The 18,340-nt window shown below is 38.6% G+C and overlaps 1 protein-coding gene across 8 annotated transcripts in view; it reads right to left on the bottom strand.

Moving 5' to 3' along the window:
* The window catches only part of fam13a.L (family with sequence similarity 13 member A L homeolog), a 129,381-nt gene that overhangs the window by 11,272 nt on the left and 99,769 nt on the right, over positions 1 to 18,340 (bottom strand). For 4 of the 8 annotated variants that reach the window (XM_018243894.2, XM_018244370.2, XM_041576710.1 and 1 more), the window contains 8 exons: positions 17,278 to 17,461; positions 14,758 to 14,834; positions 13,753 to 13,798; positions 9,008 to 9,146; positions 6,016 to 6,229; positions 4,542 to 4,686; positions 2,343 to 2,424; positions 26 to 246 (listed from right to left, as the gene is read on the bottom strand). In XM_018243894.2, coding sequence (XP_018099383.1) covers positions 26 to 246; positions 2,343 to 2,424; positions 4,542 to 4,686; positions 6,016 to 6,229; positions 9,008 to 9,146; positions 13,753 to 13,798; positions 14,758 to 14,834; positions 17,278 to 17,461 — 1,108 coding nt within the window. The remainder of the gene's footprint in view (positions 1 to 25; positions 247 to 2,342; positions 2,425 to 4,541; positions 4,687 to 6,015; positions 6,230 to 9,007; positions 9,147 to 13,752; positions 13,799 to 14,757; positions 14,835 to 17,277; positions 17,462 to 18,340) is intronic. The other 4 variants (XM_018244044.2, XM_018244290.2, XM_018243968.2 and 1 more) reach the window with 3 other exon arrangements.

The following is an 18,340-nucleotide window of genomic DNA, read 5'->3' as shown; positions in this document are numbered from 1 at the left end:
TATAAGAAAACCGAACATCTTGTACCTTTACGTCTTCAGGTCGATTGACTTCGCTCCTTTTTTCCTGAAGCTTTTTTTGGATAGTCTCCATTGTTGCTTCTATCGAAGGCTTGGCAGGCTTTTCTACCGTCTCTGGTTTCTTCTCCTCCTCTCTGTCAAGCTGAGAGCCAAAACTTTTTGGGAGTGTATTGCTTCTCTGGCGCATCTGCGGAACAAGGTCTTCTTCGGGTAGCTTGATTTTTGTATCTGCATTATGGAAAACCAAGTTGTAATTTGACTATTCAGCAAAAATAAATATCATTCAATAACAACTCAAAATACAGTCATATGAAAAAGTTTGGGAACCCCTCTCAGCCTAAATTACAATTTACTTAACTTTCAACAAAAAAGTGGTAGGGCTTTCATTTCCCAGGAACATCGGCGTACTGGGGTGTTTTCTGAACAAAGATTTTTAGTGAAGCAGTATTTAGTTGTATGAAATTAAATCAAATGTGAAAAACGGTCTGTGCAAAAATTTGGGTACCCTTTTAATTTTGCTAATTTGAATGCATGTAACTGCCCAATACCGATTACTGGCAACACCAAATTGGTTGAATTAGCTCATTTAGCCTTGAACTTCATAGGCAGGTATGTCCAATCATGAGAAAAGGTATTTAAGGCTCATTTAGACAAGCCACAGTCATTTTGGAACAGAGGGAGAAGTACAATATTCTGGAATGGCTGTCACAGTCCCGACTTGAATATCATCAAAAATCTATGGGATGATTTGAAGCAGGCTGTCCATGCTCGGCAGCCATCAACTTTAACTGAACTGATTTTTATGGACGAATGGTCAAAAATACCACCATCCAGAATTAGAAACTTTTTCATACGACTATTCTCCAAAATGGAGGAGAATTGAGTAATGGTGCTAGTTTTTCTCTCCCTAACTCCAGAAAAAACATTTGGGAACACAGAACACAATCAATAAGATTACTTAATTTTGCTTTTTGATCTGAACTGCATATTATATTGGTAATATACCCGAGTATAAGCCGAGTTTTTCAGCATCCAAAATGTGCTGAAAAAGTCTACCTCGGCAGTCACTTTTAATCATTCCTATACCAACAGTACACTTGGGGAGAGACTGCAATATCCCACAATGCCCTCTGTTGGTTATATGAAAGAATAACAGTGACTGCAATATCACACAGCGCCATCTGTTGGTTATATGAAAGAATAACAGTGACTGCAATATCAAACAGCGCCATCTGTTGGTTGTATGAAAGAATAACAGTGCGCCCTCTGTTGGTTATATGAAAGATTAACAGTGACTGCAATATCACACAGCGCCATCTGTTGGTTGTATGAAAGAATAACAGTGCGCCCTCTGTTGGTTATATTAAAGAATAACAGTGACTGCAATATCACACAGCACCCTCTGTTGGTTATATGAAAGAATAACAGTGCGCCCTCTGTTGGTTATATGAAAGAATAACAGTGACTGCAATATCACACAGCACCCTCTGTTGGTTATATGAAAGAATAACAGTGACTGCAATATCACACAGCGCCATCTGTTGGTTGTATGAAAGAATAACAGTGACTGCAATATCACACAGCACCCTCTGTTGGTTATATGAAAGAATAACAGTGACTGCAATATCACACAGCGCCCTCTGTTGGTTGTATGAAAGAATAACAGTGACTGCAATATCACACAGCACCCTCTGTTGGTTATATGAAAGAATAACAGTGACTGCAATATCACACAGTGCCCTCTGTTGGTTATATGAAAGATTAACAGTGACTGCAATATCACACAGCACCCTCTGTTGGTTATATGAAAGAATAACAGTGACTGCAATATCACACAGCACCCTCTGTTGGTTATATGAAAGAATAACAGTGACTGCAATATCACACAGCACCCTCTGTTGGTTATACGAAAGATTAACAGTGATGGCAATATCAAACAGCACCCTCTGCACATGGTAGTGGGACAGTGGGACAATGCACACAGTAATCCGTTTGGCAATTCTCTGTCACCATCAGCTTTGCAAAGAAGTCTGGTTGATCGCTGGGGGGTCGCTTTGGCAGAATGTGCGCTGCTGGGAGACAGGGCTGTAGTTGTGTCTAGGCTTATACTAGAGTCAATAAGTTTTCCCAGTTTTCGTAGGTAAAATTAGGTACCTCGGCTTATACTCGGGTCGGCTTATACTCGAGTATATACGGTAATAACTGTATAATCATAAATGTAACAGCAGGGTCCCAATACATTTATAAAACAGTTCTGCTATTGCTCCAGATCTAATTATGGGCAGGCATTTATCTTTATATGCCCACCTCCACCCACTTCATACCTTTCAGCTGCTTCCGGAACTTTGCCAGTTCATTCATCCATTTAAATACTTCAGGGTTTGTAGCTTTGTCCCGATGAGATGGCTGAGAGAAAATAATAGGGCAGAGCAGCGAGTTAGTTAAACTGCTTATTGTTAATCTAATCAGCCATAAACTAAAATCTTGGACAGGATTATACAGAGGATATTTTATAGGATTTAGGTACAAAGAGATTCTTGACATTTCTTGAGAAGCCTGTCTGCATGAATTTACAGGGCAGATTAGCTGGGATGCATACGTGACATGTATCAAGTAAAGTTAGCAATCCTTGTGGAAGTTTATTTTTCTGCATGTTTTATACCAGCATTATGTGAGTACCTAATCTTTATAATATATAGAAGCACAACAAATATGTATGATTATAATCAGTCACTGGTGCCATTATGCTAGCTTTTATGCAGAGGTATACAATATTAGAAGTGTATAAAAATCTATAAATACAAATATAAAGCAAATGCACATTTCATGTAAATAAGTTTCATTCAAACTTTGCTGTCTGTATCAGTTTAACCCTATTTGATCAGAGGCTATATTTATTTTTACTATCAACATCCTAAAAAAAAAAAAAACACATGTGATTGGAGAGTCCTAAATCTGGAACATTTTAATCTGATGCCATGAAGTCAGCATCTCAGGCAAAGCACAAATGAGGTAAAAGGGCTCACCGTGAACACACTGCAAAGCTACTTTGCCTGAACAGGAAGATCTATTTGCTGACTCACTCTAGTCATTTAGTAGTCATGAGATAGCACTTTTAACTCATGAGGTATAAGTATCAGATACAATGAAGGAAGCCAGATTTAAAGGAAAAAATAACCCGTCCTGCTGATGTAAGTTCATTCAGCTGGGCAGGGAGATCTATGTGCTGACTCACTCCAATCACCAGAGTAGTCATGAGAAAGCACATTTACCTGCTTCATCATGTCGTATAAGATCTGATATGGTGAAGCCAAGTTTTTTTGTTTTTTTTTTTTTTTTTACACAGACATACATAATTCCCCAAATTGACCAGAAACACTCTGCCTCAGACTTGTAGGAACCATTTCACTATGCCCCTTTAGGCTGACAGTTACTCAACTCCTCCCACACCATGTTCCATTGAGAAGTAACAGACTGGGATTTGAATTCTATCTGCTTTACTTTCTTCACCACCCACTGTAGAAAGCAGAGGAACTTCAAGTACCAGAATTCATCACTTATAGAATAAGCTAAGCAAGAGTTTGAACAACATTGTCAGCCTAAGCAGGGTAGGAAAATGGTTTATACAAGTAAAACTGGCCTTGCAGGTTGCATTCCATTTGTTTCGTATGGTTGGATCGGATCATACACTAGCCAAAAAATCATACAAGCATCAATTGGGCAGGCCTTCTCAACCAATAAACTACAACAGAGTCCCTTTGGAGGGATGAAGTCAACATATTTTAAGGATTTAAGTATGACCCCCTTCAGAGGCAGACTATCAGTTTCCTCTCAATCTGTGGGATCATGTATGTCTGTGTATAACAAATATTTTATTAGTTTGTGTTTTACATAAGCCCAATTGAATGAATGTGTAAAAAGAGGGGGGTATTTTTAAATGGCTTAACAACAAAACTATGACTATCTTACAGACTGATGAAGGGACACTATTTTTCTTACGGTTTTCAAGTATAAAAAAAAAGCACACTAACACAGTGTCTCATAACAGCAAAATACTGAAATACGTTTGCATAAGTATTGGATCTCTAAACTTTATTTTGTAGAACCAAATCAAGTCCTGGCTTAACCGGCCAGTAGTGCTTTGGAAGGGGGGCCCCTCTGCAAAGTTGTGTAAAGGGGTTCCTTTAATTGCACCTCTCAATTCTAAGAATCTGGGACACTACATGGAAAATGAGGAACCGGACCTGGCAACTCTGAACAAGGTGGCGCAAATCACCCTGAAAGAATCAGCAAAAAAAAACAAAACACAACATGTTCAGCTGGTACATTCTTACAAAAGCTGTTGTTGCTGTAAAGGTGAATTTACAAAATATTTTAAGTGTGTTTACTCAAACATCACATCAGTTTATTTCTCTTAAGGATTTAAGAACATACAAAAACTTACATTAAAATATTATTTATTCTTTAACATTATGTTAAAGCTTACACAAATCTGTGACACTTTTGTTAACAGCAAAACTTACTCTGTATTTTCGGTCCTCCTCAAATCTATCTTCAAACTTGCGGATTTTCTTTTTGAGGCTCTGGATTTTGCGGGTGAGCTGCGCTGGTGTAAGGTCCTCATCTCGATCTTCTTCATGTGAGCCCAATGAAGAGCTGCGCCTCCTGCTGGAAAAGCAGCAAAGGGTTAACAAAGCACTGAGGTACTATACAAGAGACATAACCTCAAAATCTAAGCATTTGAGGGAAGCTTCAAATTACTCTAGTCTTCATATTATGGTTACAAAGGATTGTAAAGACCACACTAAACTTTGAAAAGAGACTGTGAAGGTTGGGGGTGTTTTCTCTGGAGAAAAGGCACTTGTGATGGGACATGATTACATATACTAAAAGTACTTTTGAAGGTATTCTAGCCAGACAGCGAGGAATCTTTATCCCATAAAAAAAAAAAAAAAAAAAAAAAAAAAAAAAAAGATAAATGCACCACAGGCCTCCCCTTTTCAAGTTGTGCTGACAGATTTTAGTTAATGTCTTGGATAACTTCTTAGACAAACGTAAACTCAAGGACTATAGTGATCTCAAGTTTATGTATGTAATTGTATTGACATATCTGTATAGATATGTATGTTTACATACACAACACACACACACACACTGCTGCAACATTGTATTCTACTTCAGTCTGTCTGTCTTAATATCTGCTGCTAGAATCTACCTCCCACCTAAGAGAGAACAAGCCTCTGCAACTGAACTTTTTTTTTATGGTTACCTATTTACCAACTTTATTTTTGTCTTCATTCATCTTCATACTTGCAGACTCCTCGGTTCCTCGAAAAGAAACACCTGGTCACACTACTCACTTTGATTATTGCATGCTACCTTAAAGAAACAGTAACACCAAAAAAAGAAAGTGTTCAAAGATGAAAAAGTAGAAAAGGCACAGGTTATGCAGCATATAACAGTTAAGCTCTGTAATATACAATGGGATGCTTCAGAACTTATCTGTTATCTACTATGTATCCTGTGCTTGAATGTCTGCCCCCGTGGCTACAGAGCAGCTTGTTTATAAAAACTATTGTTGTGTTTCTGAAGCAAATACTCTAATTTTACCAGTGCAGGGCAACTCTACATTATATTGTCATTCCTTAAAAACACTTTCATTCTTCTGTTGTTACTGTTCATTCAAACCTTTCTCTCTTATGGAATCCCATCCCTGAATTCATCTACATAGAATCCAACTTCAATCTCTTCAAAAATAAACTCAAGTATTCTTTCTTGGAGCAGTGACATCTTATCACATCACAGTATTTAAGGAGGCAACGCCTCAACCACGATAACCCTGAAAGCTCTACAGGGAAGGGGCTTCCTTCCGCTGTCATTTCCATTCAGACCAAAGTCAATAGTGTCAAAGTGCTCTCTTTTTCATTTACCTTAATGATAATGAACTTGTACTTGGTACGCATGATCGTTTTATTTAGGCAAAACAAAGTGTATTACCTCATAAAAGAATGTGCATTTGGAGGCGAAGGGGGCACTTCAGGGTCGTCAAGATACTGTTGACTGTGGCCATAGGCATAAAAACGAGGAGACAACATAGGGTCACTGTCAGCTTCAAGAAGTTGGCGAATAAGGCGTCCTGCCTGAGGAGACAACCGTGCCTCATCTGAGTCTCTTCCACCTTGCTCCCAAGAGGTCAGGGCTGGGACTGGTTCTATAATAGGCAAATTAACATTTACTTGCAAGATAAAAAGTTAAACCTACAATTTTCAGTAAGCATATGTGTATGAAGCCTTTTCCTCCATCTAAATACTTACATGTAACCTATTTAATTACTTACATGTACTATTTTTCTCTATCTCTCAAAATCTTTTTCATGTGATCAACTGTTGATTTAACAAATGTGACTTTTTCTTAGGTAATGCAGTATCAGAGTTGCCTGTGTGACCAAGGTCACAATATCTACCTGTTATATGAGCTGCCTTTATAACAGAGAAAGCAAATAAGACAGATTTGGTCTTTCTACTTATTCAAACAAGATTCCTTTCATATAACCGCTGTCCAGAATACAAAGCCGATAACGGACTTCCTAAATAAGTGAGAGACATAATTATATACATCTGAAGGTATATGTCAGCATTAGGGCTGCAGCTTGAGACAGTCTGCATAGAAACAGAGCAGATCTACCGTTTTCAAACATCAAACTATATTGAACACATTAAACAGGAACAAAGTGTTTAAAAGTCACAAAATAACTATATTGCCTTTTCATAACCAGTATATGATGCAGTTTTCTGCAAATATTCTTTATAAACTCATAATCATGGAAGAACACAGAGACCTGAACCCAATCCAAAATAGTCAATGATGTTAAGTTAAAATGCTTATAGGCTAATGTCTCTGCAAATGTCTTTTACACAGAGAAGAAAAATACTAGAGGCAAAAAGTAGTAGTTTCATAAAATAAAAAAGACAAACAATGAAAAACAGGGATATGGAATATTTCCATGCAAAAATAATGTGATATATTATTGTTTAGCATGCTAAGAGTAGGTTTTTTTCTAGAAGTAGCAGGTTGGCTGAAATATCAAGTGAAGTATGAATAGAAGGACAAAAGGACACATCCAAGTACAGAATGGATTTTTCTAGGTGCCTTTGCTTCATATTTTTAGCTATTAACAGTTTAAACATATCAATTTACTTTTATTCTACAGTTTGCAAACCAAAGTGAACTTTACATGTACTTTTTCTGCACATAGCTTGAAACGAGAAGCGTTGTTTAAACTTCGTATAAAGTCCCAAAGACGGTGGGATTTCAATGATAAATAATGAATTTTGGAACTATCAAAAAGTAGAGCAAAAAAGGTCAGCCTTGATGTACTTGCAATATTCTACTCTTAAGGCCCATGGCAAATGGGATGTATTTTTCCATTGGGGTTTGTGTGCCCAGCAAAACGTAGCTCTGCAGCCTGTCATTTACTTGAGTGGTGCTCAACCCTTGGATACAGGGGGGCTGTAAGAGCCAGACAACACTTCAAGGCACAGCACCAATAAGAGACGCACCCGTTCATTGTGACATTCTGGAACACAGGCATGACTACAGGGGGATTAAGTGAGGAACTTTTTTTATTTTAGCTGCTGCTGCGGCGGCCTCCTAACAGTGTTATCTTGGAATGTGTCAGCAACACAGGCACATTCACACAACACCTCAACACACCAAAAATGTTGGGTTTATTCATTTAGCAACTGTAAGAGTAAAGTAATCCCCTTCAAGTGACTTGATCAAAGTCCAAATGAGCACAAATTAAAATACCCACAAAACTGCAAATGACAGAGACACACAATGTTATTTTTTCTTACAGCTAAACAGCAATTGTTATTTACTCAAATAGCGCTAATTTACTTGCTTTGTATTAAACAGGGAACAGATAGTTTTGATGCAACATCTTCTATTTCAAATACATATGTAATTTATTAATGCATTGTTTGAATATTCAAATCCATGCCTCCTAGTGTCTCTGGTTACCACAGCAACATCACGCTTGGCAGATGGGTGAAGCATTAACAAAAAAAAAAATTACATATATTTGGGAACAGTGCACAAATCAAGAGCCTGAGATGTTCTCATTCTCTCTCTCTGCTAATGAAGGATATCAGATGTTCTTTTCAAAGGGGGGAAATTAAGGCTCTGCACAACAGCAGATGTCTGCTGGGTATCTGTTTCTTTCTTGCTGTACATTTACGCTTTATTATACTTTCAAGTAAACATGCACTCACAACTTAGTTTATTATTAACTTAACAGAAATTAGCCACATAGACATTATAAGAGGTTCAAGTTAGAAGAGTGCAGCTCAGAGAAAAACTACTTTTAAACTCCAAAAAGCTGGTAGAAATGGTAACTAAATGTGCAGTTGTTTTGAGTGTAACTGCTCTAAGCCCTTCAGAGTAGCCCCCCCCACCTGCATTTTGTAACCTTAACTGGGACTCCACCAATTTCTTCCCTAAAGAACTAATGTGGTAATTGAGTGGTTGTGTAAAGGGTATATTTGTACGTCTGAGGGTCTCCGCACCAAATATCACCTAAACCCCTGAGTATTAAAGTTTTTGTCACATTTCATTTCATTCAGCACGATTCCTTGAGCGAAAACATACTGTTGTCACTTACCACATGTCTATCTTATAATTTATAGTTGACATCTTGTAAGTATAGCATTGGTTACTGCAACTTATTAATCACAAAACCAAAGTAATCACTGACATCTTTGCTCATTTTTATAACAGCTTAGAACTACTGCTGCAAACTGAAATAATACTGTTTCTAAAGGGCTGGTTGCACAATACATTTGTATGTAATACAAGTTGCTTTTTGCAGTTGTACTGTGGGCACTGAAGCACAACTTTTTGCTGAATACAGGCACATTTGTTGGTCAGTCCTCTAGAAATACCAGCCCTGTTAGGAATGTTTTTTTATAAAAACATATCTATTTCTTACCTTCCCAGTTATTGTCATCACACAGTGAAGCGAGATCCAGCCGAGGCACCTCAGGAACAAAGCTCTCTTCAGCCTCTAGCCTTCTTTGCGGTCTTGATTCAGAATTACTCTTTTGTTCCTGAATTTTCATTTTTGCTGGCTGGAAAAAAACCCAGCAAGAGAAACAATGAGCTAAATGCGTTTTTAACAAGAACAAAATGTCTTGCAACTCAGAAGGAAGCTGTGCAAATCCCACATGAAACAAATGAGTGCTGGACAATCCCTGATTCAAGCTTTCTGCCTGCTCTCTGAAGACTGAGCGCTTAGTGACCTTTGCATGTTAATTGGCCAGATATCCTCCCCGGTGAAAACACCCCAGTATGTTTCTGAACTTCCCTGTTGGACCACAGAAACACAGCTGCATTCCTGAGACCATCTGCCTAAATCTAAAAAACCTGGAATTCTAAGAGCTGTTGCTTATATTAGTTCTAAAGGAATCACCACACCCATTTGCTGACAGTGGCAATGAGAAAGGAAATCATATAACATGTAAAATAATGATCTTGTGGTTGCTAAGGCTGACACAGCAACACAAGCTTTACTTTACTGGATTCCCTCAGGCAAAGACGACAGAACAGGAGTGGATAAATGGAGCACTATGAAGTTGATCTTCCTACGCAGGAGCTGCTAATCAGCCTGAACTGTTGTAGTTCCCTAGGATACAGGGCTGACCCCAGTCCTGAGAATACATTTCTACCAGAGGCTAAATGAGAAAGAGGGGGCCAAGGAGCACTTTTTATAAGGGACCTCCTGCACACCAGAGCTAGCATGGTCTGGAAGCTCAGCTGGAAACAATACAGGGTTTGGGTCAGTGCCAGCCACAAAGTGAGAGTACACTTGATAGCAAGGAACATACCCTGCAGTGTGTCAGTAGATGAAAACTTCATTGTGCTATACAAGATTTGAAGGTTACACAGAGGATTTCTAGTAACCCTTTCTGTGCTAAACCAGAATTATTACGAATATATTTTAGATACTACCTGGATGAACTGAAATTGTACCATTAATTCAAATGACTTTTGAGCACTGGACAACAAAGGGATTCTGTCATTATTTTTATGATGTAGTTTTTAATTCAATCTACCATATACAATTTAATTCCTGAACCAACAAGTGTATTTTTTATTTTAGTTGTGATATTGGTATGTAGGCAGCCATCTCAAGTCATTTTACCTGGTCATGTGCTTTCAGAAAGAGCCAGCACTTTAGGATGGAATTGCTTTCTAGCAAGCTGTTGTTTCTCCTACTCAATGTAACTAATTGTGTCGCATTGGGACCTGGATTTTACTAATGAGTAATGTTGTTGTTATATCTACCAGGGAGCGGTTATCTTGTATTAGGGAGCTGATCTGGTTACCTTCCCACTGTTCTGTTGTTAGGCTGCTGGGTGGGAAAGGGAGGGGTGATATAACTCCAACTTGCAGTACAGCAGTTAAGAGTGGCTGAAGTTAATCAGAGCACAAGTCACATGACTGGCCCCGTGTCAACCTTCAAAACTTTTGAGAAATGCATCTCAGTTCAGAAGTCTGATGGCGCAGCACTATTAACTGATGATTTTCAAAAAAAAACATGTTTTCCCATGACAGTATCCCTTTAAAGTTATAATTTTTTCATGGGCTTTTGTCTAAAGGAGTTGAATCCGCAGTTTAAATCTGCCCATGTACAGTCATCTTTAGGTTACTGCCACATGGAGCAGTTTGTTGGCCTGAGCTTAATTGCATCTCTGCTCTGCTCTCTGGTGAATATGCACCCGGAGACAGTTCCTGCCTAGGGGCAGACACAAGTAATGGATACGGGTGTAGGCTATTTATATGCGGGTTGAGTTTTCCTGCACCCTCTCAACCCTAACCCGGCCTGCGCCACCCCCACTATGTATAGACATGCGCCTACCCCAACATCACTAAAGGGGCAAGACAGGCACAAGCCGGCAGTGTGAGGTCGTGGGTGGGGAGAGACCCGAAGATTTTTTGCGGTAGCCGCAACCCGCGGGTTTCAGTCCGACCCGCACATCGCTAGTGTAGAAACATTGAGCAGAGACACGCCATACTTGCGTTTTTTCTCCATTTGCCTATACCCAGGCCAAAGCAGTGTGTCTGGGTGCAGACACACAAGTCTGCAAAGGGGCAGCTTCTCAGCCAGCGTATAAATTGCCAAACTAAGCTTTTTAATAAATTTTCAAACAACAATGTTTCCTAAACAGTAGGCCTTAAATAAGCTCTGCTTAGTTAATAAATTTAAGTATAGTCTCCAAGTCTTTTAACAGCTGCCCATTAAATAGCTGAAATGCAGGCCAAGGGACTAGGATACTATGCTTTTTTTCCTGAAGGCTCATAGGTAACAGCGCCTAGAGGATATATATACAATGAGAAAGTAAATTATCTATCTTTAAAAGGCTTTTCACCTATGAAATCAATGCTTCGGGTGACTGGTATTAGGCGGAGGGCACATGGAGAATTGTATCCCGTGAGAAGCAGATTCGGTCCCTTCCGCAGCTCCGTTTATCTGTACTGAAAAGTACAGTTTCCGCTGTATTGTTTAATATGAACTAACAAGTGCAATAAATTTAGCATTTTTTTAAAGTACATGGGCTCTATGAATTGTAATAATTTATGGGCAACAATGAACTTACGTTTTAAGCATAATAAAGTGAATGGTTATATTTAGTATTGATTTCCACTGATCATTTTTGGGTGTTATATAATGATGTTCTTGCTTCCCTTTGAATTGAGTTACAAACTTCCCAGCATGCATTATGGGAGGAAATTAACAGCAGTTATGCCAATTTCAGAAATGCCCCCAAACAATTTTGCATAGTGTTTTATATGATGAATGGAAATCTTCAGTCAATACATATGTACACTGCTAACACTATAAGCAGAGAAGCAAAGCTTTAAAACTGCCATTCATTTCAATGGAACTGCACTTAATTTGCTCACAGTGTCATATTCATATATTCACTCATACAAACAGAGAAACATGCAAACCCTGGATTTTATTATGACCTAATTCTGATTATTAGCGATGGGCGAATTTGACCCGTTTCGTTTTGCCAAAAATTTGCCGCCGGTGAAATGTCGCTGACGCCCATTAAAGTCTATGGGCGTCACGGCAAAATTTTTTGACGCGCGTCTTTTTTTTTTGGACGCACGATGCCATACAAGTCTATGGGTGTCATTTTTGCGGTGAAACAAGGTGAAAAAATTCGCCCATCCCTACTGATTATCCCATAAAATTTACTGGCCTTGCATAAGATAGAAGATCTGATTACAAGCCCCTTGTACATGCTTTTCCTTCCTTTAGAATAGCAGATTAACATGAAACAAGATTACACACTTTTTTGAATTTTTCCTAATTCTGGCTTACAGTGCCCGTTTCTAGTGGAAGGTTTCCCAACTCTCTAGGCAACAGGCTTAGAATGCACACAATTTCATAGGGATGTCGCATTTTTATGACCCACAAAAGCCATATAATAAGATTTTGGCAGATTTTTTATGTTGAATGATTTTGCCTGCATTATAAATCTGAAACAAACAAATATAAAAATACTCAAATAAGGGGAAGGAAAGAAAAGTGCCACTCCAGTGAATATAATTACTATTCTAGGACACCACACCAACATGTGTTACCTGTGCATGTACAGTATAGTTCAATTCATTAAAGGGGTTGTTCCCCTTTAAAATAACTGAGTTATTTAGCGTTTTATTCAGATGCTCTCCAATGTGCAATTTCAGCCATCTGGTTGCTAGGGTTCAGATGACTGTAGCAACCATGTACTAATTTGAACAAGAGACTGGAATATGAACATCACTACAAATTTATATTAGAGCATTTGTTTTTTTAGATATGGGTTAGTGACCCTCATCTGAAAGCTGGAATGATACAGAAGAAGAATGCAAATAATTCAAAAACTATAAAAAAAATGTTTAAACAAAAAAGAAGGCCATAATTAGAATTAAGTTCTAGGTGAACCACCCCCTTTAAGTTGTAATGTCACTATGCTGCGTCATGGACAGTCGCAATGGACACTTGAAAAATTCTTAAAGGAGAAGGACACCATTAAACCCTCAAAGTAATGCTGCCCTGAGTCAAAGGAAACACATCCTTTCTTTCCTTCTATTGTGTACACATGGGCTTGTGTATCAGACTTCCTTCTTTCACCTTAAACCTCCAGGGCACGGCTTGAGCGTGCTCAGTTTGCTCCTCTCTCCCCCTCCCTGCTGTAATCTGAGCCCAGAGCTATGAGACAGCATGGAGAGGCTCAGGCAGGAAGTGATGTCACACCAAGCTAATATGGCAGCTGCTATCCTAAACAACCAAGGTGAGCTTCTAGAGCTGTAGTGCACCTACAGTTTGCACAATAACAAACACATTTTCACAATCTGATCCTAGCGTCTATCTAGCCAAGCCTTCACTAGTGTTAGACGTATATTAATAATTATAAACAGCAGATTTCTAACCAAGAAGTCATCAGATTTGGTGAACCCTTAAAATCAAACAATGTCCTAGGTTGGTGTTATTTAAGAACACTAAACATTGGATTAAATATATGGAGCAAAAAAAATGGGAAAGATTTTTTTAAAGTTTCCTGCAGCAAATTCGTATAAGACAGTTCACCAGCATTATTGAGGAGTTTACAAACAGAAATGAGCATAAAACAATCATTCCTTGCAGACAATTTAAAATGCGGCAAACAGGCAACGGCTTACCGAGGATATCCTTGAATATTCTTGGTCACTCTCCATTTCTTTGCTGCTAGGAGACAAAAATAAAGGGAAAAAATGAAGTTATGTTTAGGTGTGCGTTGGAGGTTACAAGATACTGTAATGGTAAATGAGATGATACATAGACAGACACAGCAGGAGTTCTAAACACTAAAACTGGCTGAACAAAATGTTTCCTTCAAATTAATCAGATCGCATGGTATCTGGCCACACACAGTTTACCCAACTGCAGTAATCTGGCTACAGGATGTAGATCACACACAAAGAAACAATACACCTGAACATTGTAGATCTCTAAAATATAACCACAGAACCATCTAACAAATAAACAGTGTTCTGTTTTGCCAGAAGCATCACCTGTCATTTCACCTCATCCAGTTGGTTCCTCTGTGGCCCTCAACACATGCGCTTTATTAAAGGTCTTCTTTCAGAAGCTGGCAGGACTGCGTGCAATATTTACAGAAGCGCATAGTCCTAAGAACGCAGGTGAGGAAGGGGAGGCATGTAATAGTATTATTCCCCCTGCGGCTCAACTTTATCACCACCCGCCAAATTATCAGGGGAGATCAGTGACTAAATACTTTTTATGCAAAATACACTTTAGTAGTACAGGTACGGGATCTGTTATCCGGAAATCCGTTGTCCAGAAAATTCTTATTGGAAGCAAAACCAGCCTATTGGGTTTATTTAAGGTTAACATGATTTTTAGTACACTTTAGGTATGAAGATCCATATTACAGAAAGATCCATTATCCGGAAAACCCCAGGTCCTGATCATTCTGGATAACAGGTCCCATACCTGGTCGTGCAAATGGATAATCAAATATAGAACATTTTAAATATTAAAGTTTCCCACCTGGCACTTATGAGAGACTGTGCTCCCACACAACTCAAGGGCAAACACATACATGTTAGGTTTCTTCAAATTAGTCATGTTTTGGTGTACCCCCTTCAGGAACAAAGTTTTAATCTTAAATAAAAAAATATTACCTTGCTTCTGACAATACTTCCATGCCAGTAGGCTCTTGTATATCTACACTTCTTGATGTAAGAAAGTTTTCTGTACTCTGCAAAAGAAAGTCAAATTTACAAATCGCAAGATATATCTGGTAGCATCCTACGATTGATGTTATCTTTATGCCTATATATAGCATTTCCAATTATTCACACAGGCACTAGAGTTGCAAACGGTTACAGAGAACACATGAGAAAGGAACAATGCACAGTGCACAAAGTTTCTTTTAAATAAAACATCAAAAAAGAACAGTTTAGAACCTCAAACATTCAACGATTGGAGGTAAATACAAACAATGCTATGATTCAGCAATACAGAACACCTACAGTGAATATAGTCACATTGCTTTCAGAATACAAATGGTCACATGATGATGCTAACCACGTTTGTTCTGTTGTATTATCTTATTGGTGCTTACACACTATTAGGGATTGATAGAATGAATGTAGAAACAACAGGTTTCTTTTTGACCTAGAAATTCACTGTGCACATGTCATACTATTATGGAAATGTTCACTCTAAAGCCTAGCAACAAATGACAGAACAAAGCATCTGTCAGCACAACCCGACCACCCCCCAAAAAAAAAAAAAAAAAAAAAACTTCCTATGGTTTGCCAATCTATGGCATGCATTGAATTGTCTGAATATAATATCTATTTTCCACAGTGACTTTACCTTTCCATGTTAGCAAAGTACATATTTTAAGGTAATAACCATACAAGGCCTTTCCACCCACAGAGAACTACAACGTACAATGTGCTAGGCCTGTCTTACAAAAATCTAAAATTGTTGGGATTATATGAAAATTTAGTGCTTGTTTCAATTCTGGCAGCAAAAACAAATTATTCAAGAGGAAAGTAATTGCTTTCTGAAACAGCATGCTGTCAAACTGTGCACTTTCCGATCATCCACCAGCTGCACATTTTTTGTATTTACACCCACAGCTAGCAGCATATGTCTCCTTAAAGTGACAAGGACCTCACTACTGTCAGTTATACATCAAAGACTAATAAGAAGCAACCCATTACCAGAAGCATAATCTCTGCAGCAATTTTCTACAAAGTTAAACGCAGTACATCAGGCACACGTGAAATTATGGTTGTAGTCTAGAACAGCTGGAGAAAAAAAATAATATTCCCTGCCCTGCCACAGAGCACGTTCCAATACATCAGCATGTAAAACTTGCTGGTTTCAAGCAATAAAACTACCAGCATCCACCAAAACCCATACACCCTACTGACAAGACCCCTGTCGTGGTGTAAATAGGGTAGGGCACATTACCAATGCTTTATTCACTCACTTTTGATGCAGTTGCTTTAGTTTTAAACTAAAGTTTAAAAAATATGAACCAATTTTTTTTATCACAATTGTATTGTGTACTGTTAGGATCACCATATCTCTCTATAGTCCTACGAGTTAAAGAAAACAGGCTTGGGCATATGTTGTACTTTGACTGTCCCTCCATGTGGAAGCAATGAAATGGCTCTTTGGTTCTAAAGATCTTTAAATGTCAGAGGTAGTTCCATAAAAGGCAGTTCCTGTTTTATCAAATGGTGGGGAGATAAAGATTTAAATACTCCAAAGCTGCAGCTAGGGGAGTTTAAACAAACATATAGGGGCAAATTCACTAAGCGCCGAACGCTAGCGTTAATTCGCTAGCGTTTGGCATTTTCGTTACTGCGCAAATTCACTAACGAACGCTGGCGTAGTTTCGCTAGTGTTACTTCGCACCCTTACGCCAGGCGAATTTTCGCTAGCGACGTAACTATGCAAATTCACTAACTTGCGCAGTGTACTGAACGCTACCTTTTACGCTAGACTTCCTTCGCCACCTCAGACCTGGCGAAGCGCAATAGAGTAGATAGGGATTGTTTAAAAAAAAAAAGTCAAAATTTTTTCTAAGTCCCAAAAAACGCTGGCGTGTTTTCTACATTATGGGTGATAGGCTGAAAAAGATTGAAATTTTTTTTGGGGCTCCCCTCCTTCCCCCCTACATTTCCTGACTCATGGCAACTTACCTAGACAGTGGGCACATGTGTAGGGCAAAATAAATTTTTATTTGATGATTTGAAGGTTTATGCAAATTAGCCTTCGCTAGCGTAACTTCGCTTTACATAGCGAATCAACGCTAGCGCAACCTTACGCTACCCCTGAGCGCAACTTCGAATCTTAGTGAATTTGCCCTATAGTGTAGTATATAATTAAAAATGTGTGCCGTCCAAATAGACAAAATTGCAGGGTCCAGCAACACAGGATAAAACTAAAATGACAAGAAAAAAACAATAGAAGACAGGAACACCAGTGCTCAAGCAGTCCTATACACCACAGGTTCATATTTGTGTGTTAGTATAATCCAAAAATGTTTATTGAAACATTGGGCAAGCTTGGACAAGAGCTGTACAGCCCTCACCTAGATATTCAAAATATTAGTGAAAAAATGTCAATCGGGCTTTTATAAAGATTTTTGTATTTACATACACAGCTGTCATACTTACCAGTGGGCTATCTTGATTATCATTGAGCTCTGAAAGCTTGCTACTTGATTTTTGCCTTTTTGGTTTGCTCCTTTCCTCAATATACCCAGAGCAATTTTCCTGGAGCTTCTCTTCTTCTTGTGCAAGGCCACAAGCATCCAAACTCCCACAACCTGAGGGGATGTTTTCCTTGTTTATTACTTCCCTGAAAAACAAACATGTTCTTACAAGTTACCATCACAACCTATCAGGGACCATATACATGCTGTGAGGTGACAGCAGTCAATGTACATCAGAAGTAAAGAGAAAAGAAAGGACATGGTTATCCTACTGAACAGTTTATTTTGTTGTAAACTGTGTTAGACAAAAGCAAATAAAATGGCTGTTTGTGAATACACAACAGGTAACCACAATTTTATAAATTTAAAGTGCTACGGACATCAATTTCTACATTAAATAATATGGCACTGCCATCCCTATGATCCAATATCTTAAATATGGCATTTCCCCCCCCCAAATCTGCATATGCTAACTTGTTACAACCATAACCAAGGGGTGATCTACTACTGTACTAGGTACTTGTAGCATGATGTATATAGCAGATATATTATTCTCCTTTTAGTGGCTAATCAGATCTTGGACCAGCAGTGCATTAAAGCCGTAGGAACTATGCCTTCCGACACTCACTGGAAGTAGACAGGCAATACCAATGTTCACTTTCAATTACGATAGGTTGGATGGGGGCAACAATGACGGGAGCAGCTTCATTAACCGACTACGGTAAATATTTATTAACATTGGAGACAAATATTACCACTGTTGTTGCCCATAGCAACCAATTAGGGCTTTGCTTTTTTTGTAGGCTACTATTGAAATTATGGATCCACCAAATCCACTATCTTGGCATTTGACTGTATCCCAGAATTCTTTGTGAAAGATATGGGCGAATGACAAACCTAATCTGATCCATAATTTGCATATGCAAAGCATTTGGTTCAGCCAGGCAACTGAATTTGGCCGAATCCGAATCCTGCTAAAACAGGTTGAATCCTGGCGGAATCCCGAACCGAATCCTGGATTGGTG

Source organism: Xenopus laevis, chromosome 1L (genome assembly GCF_017654675.1).
Source record: "Xenopus laevis strain J_2021 chromosome 1L, Xenopus_laevis_v10.1, whole genome shotgun sequence".
Taxonomy (NCBI): domain Eukaryota; kingdom Metazoa; phylum Chordata; class Amphibia; order Anura; family Pipidae; genus Xenopus; species Xenopus laevis.
This window is presented reverse-complemented; position numbering and strand designations above follow the sequence as displayed.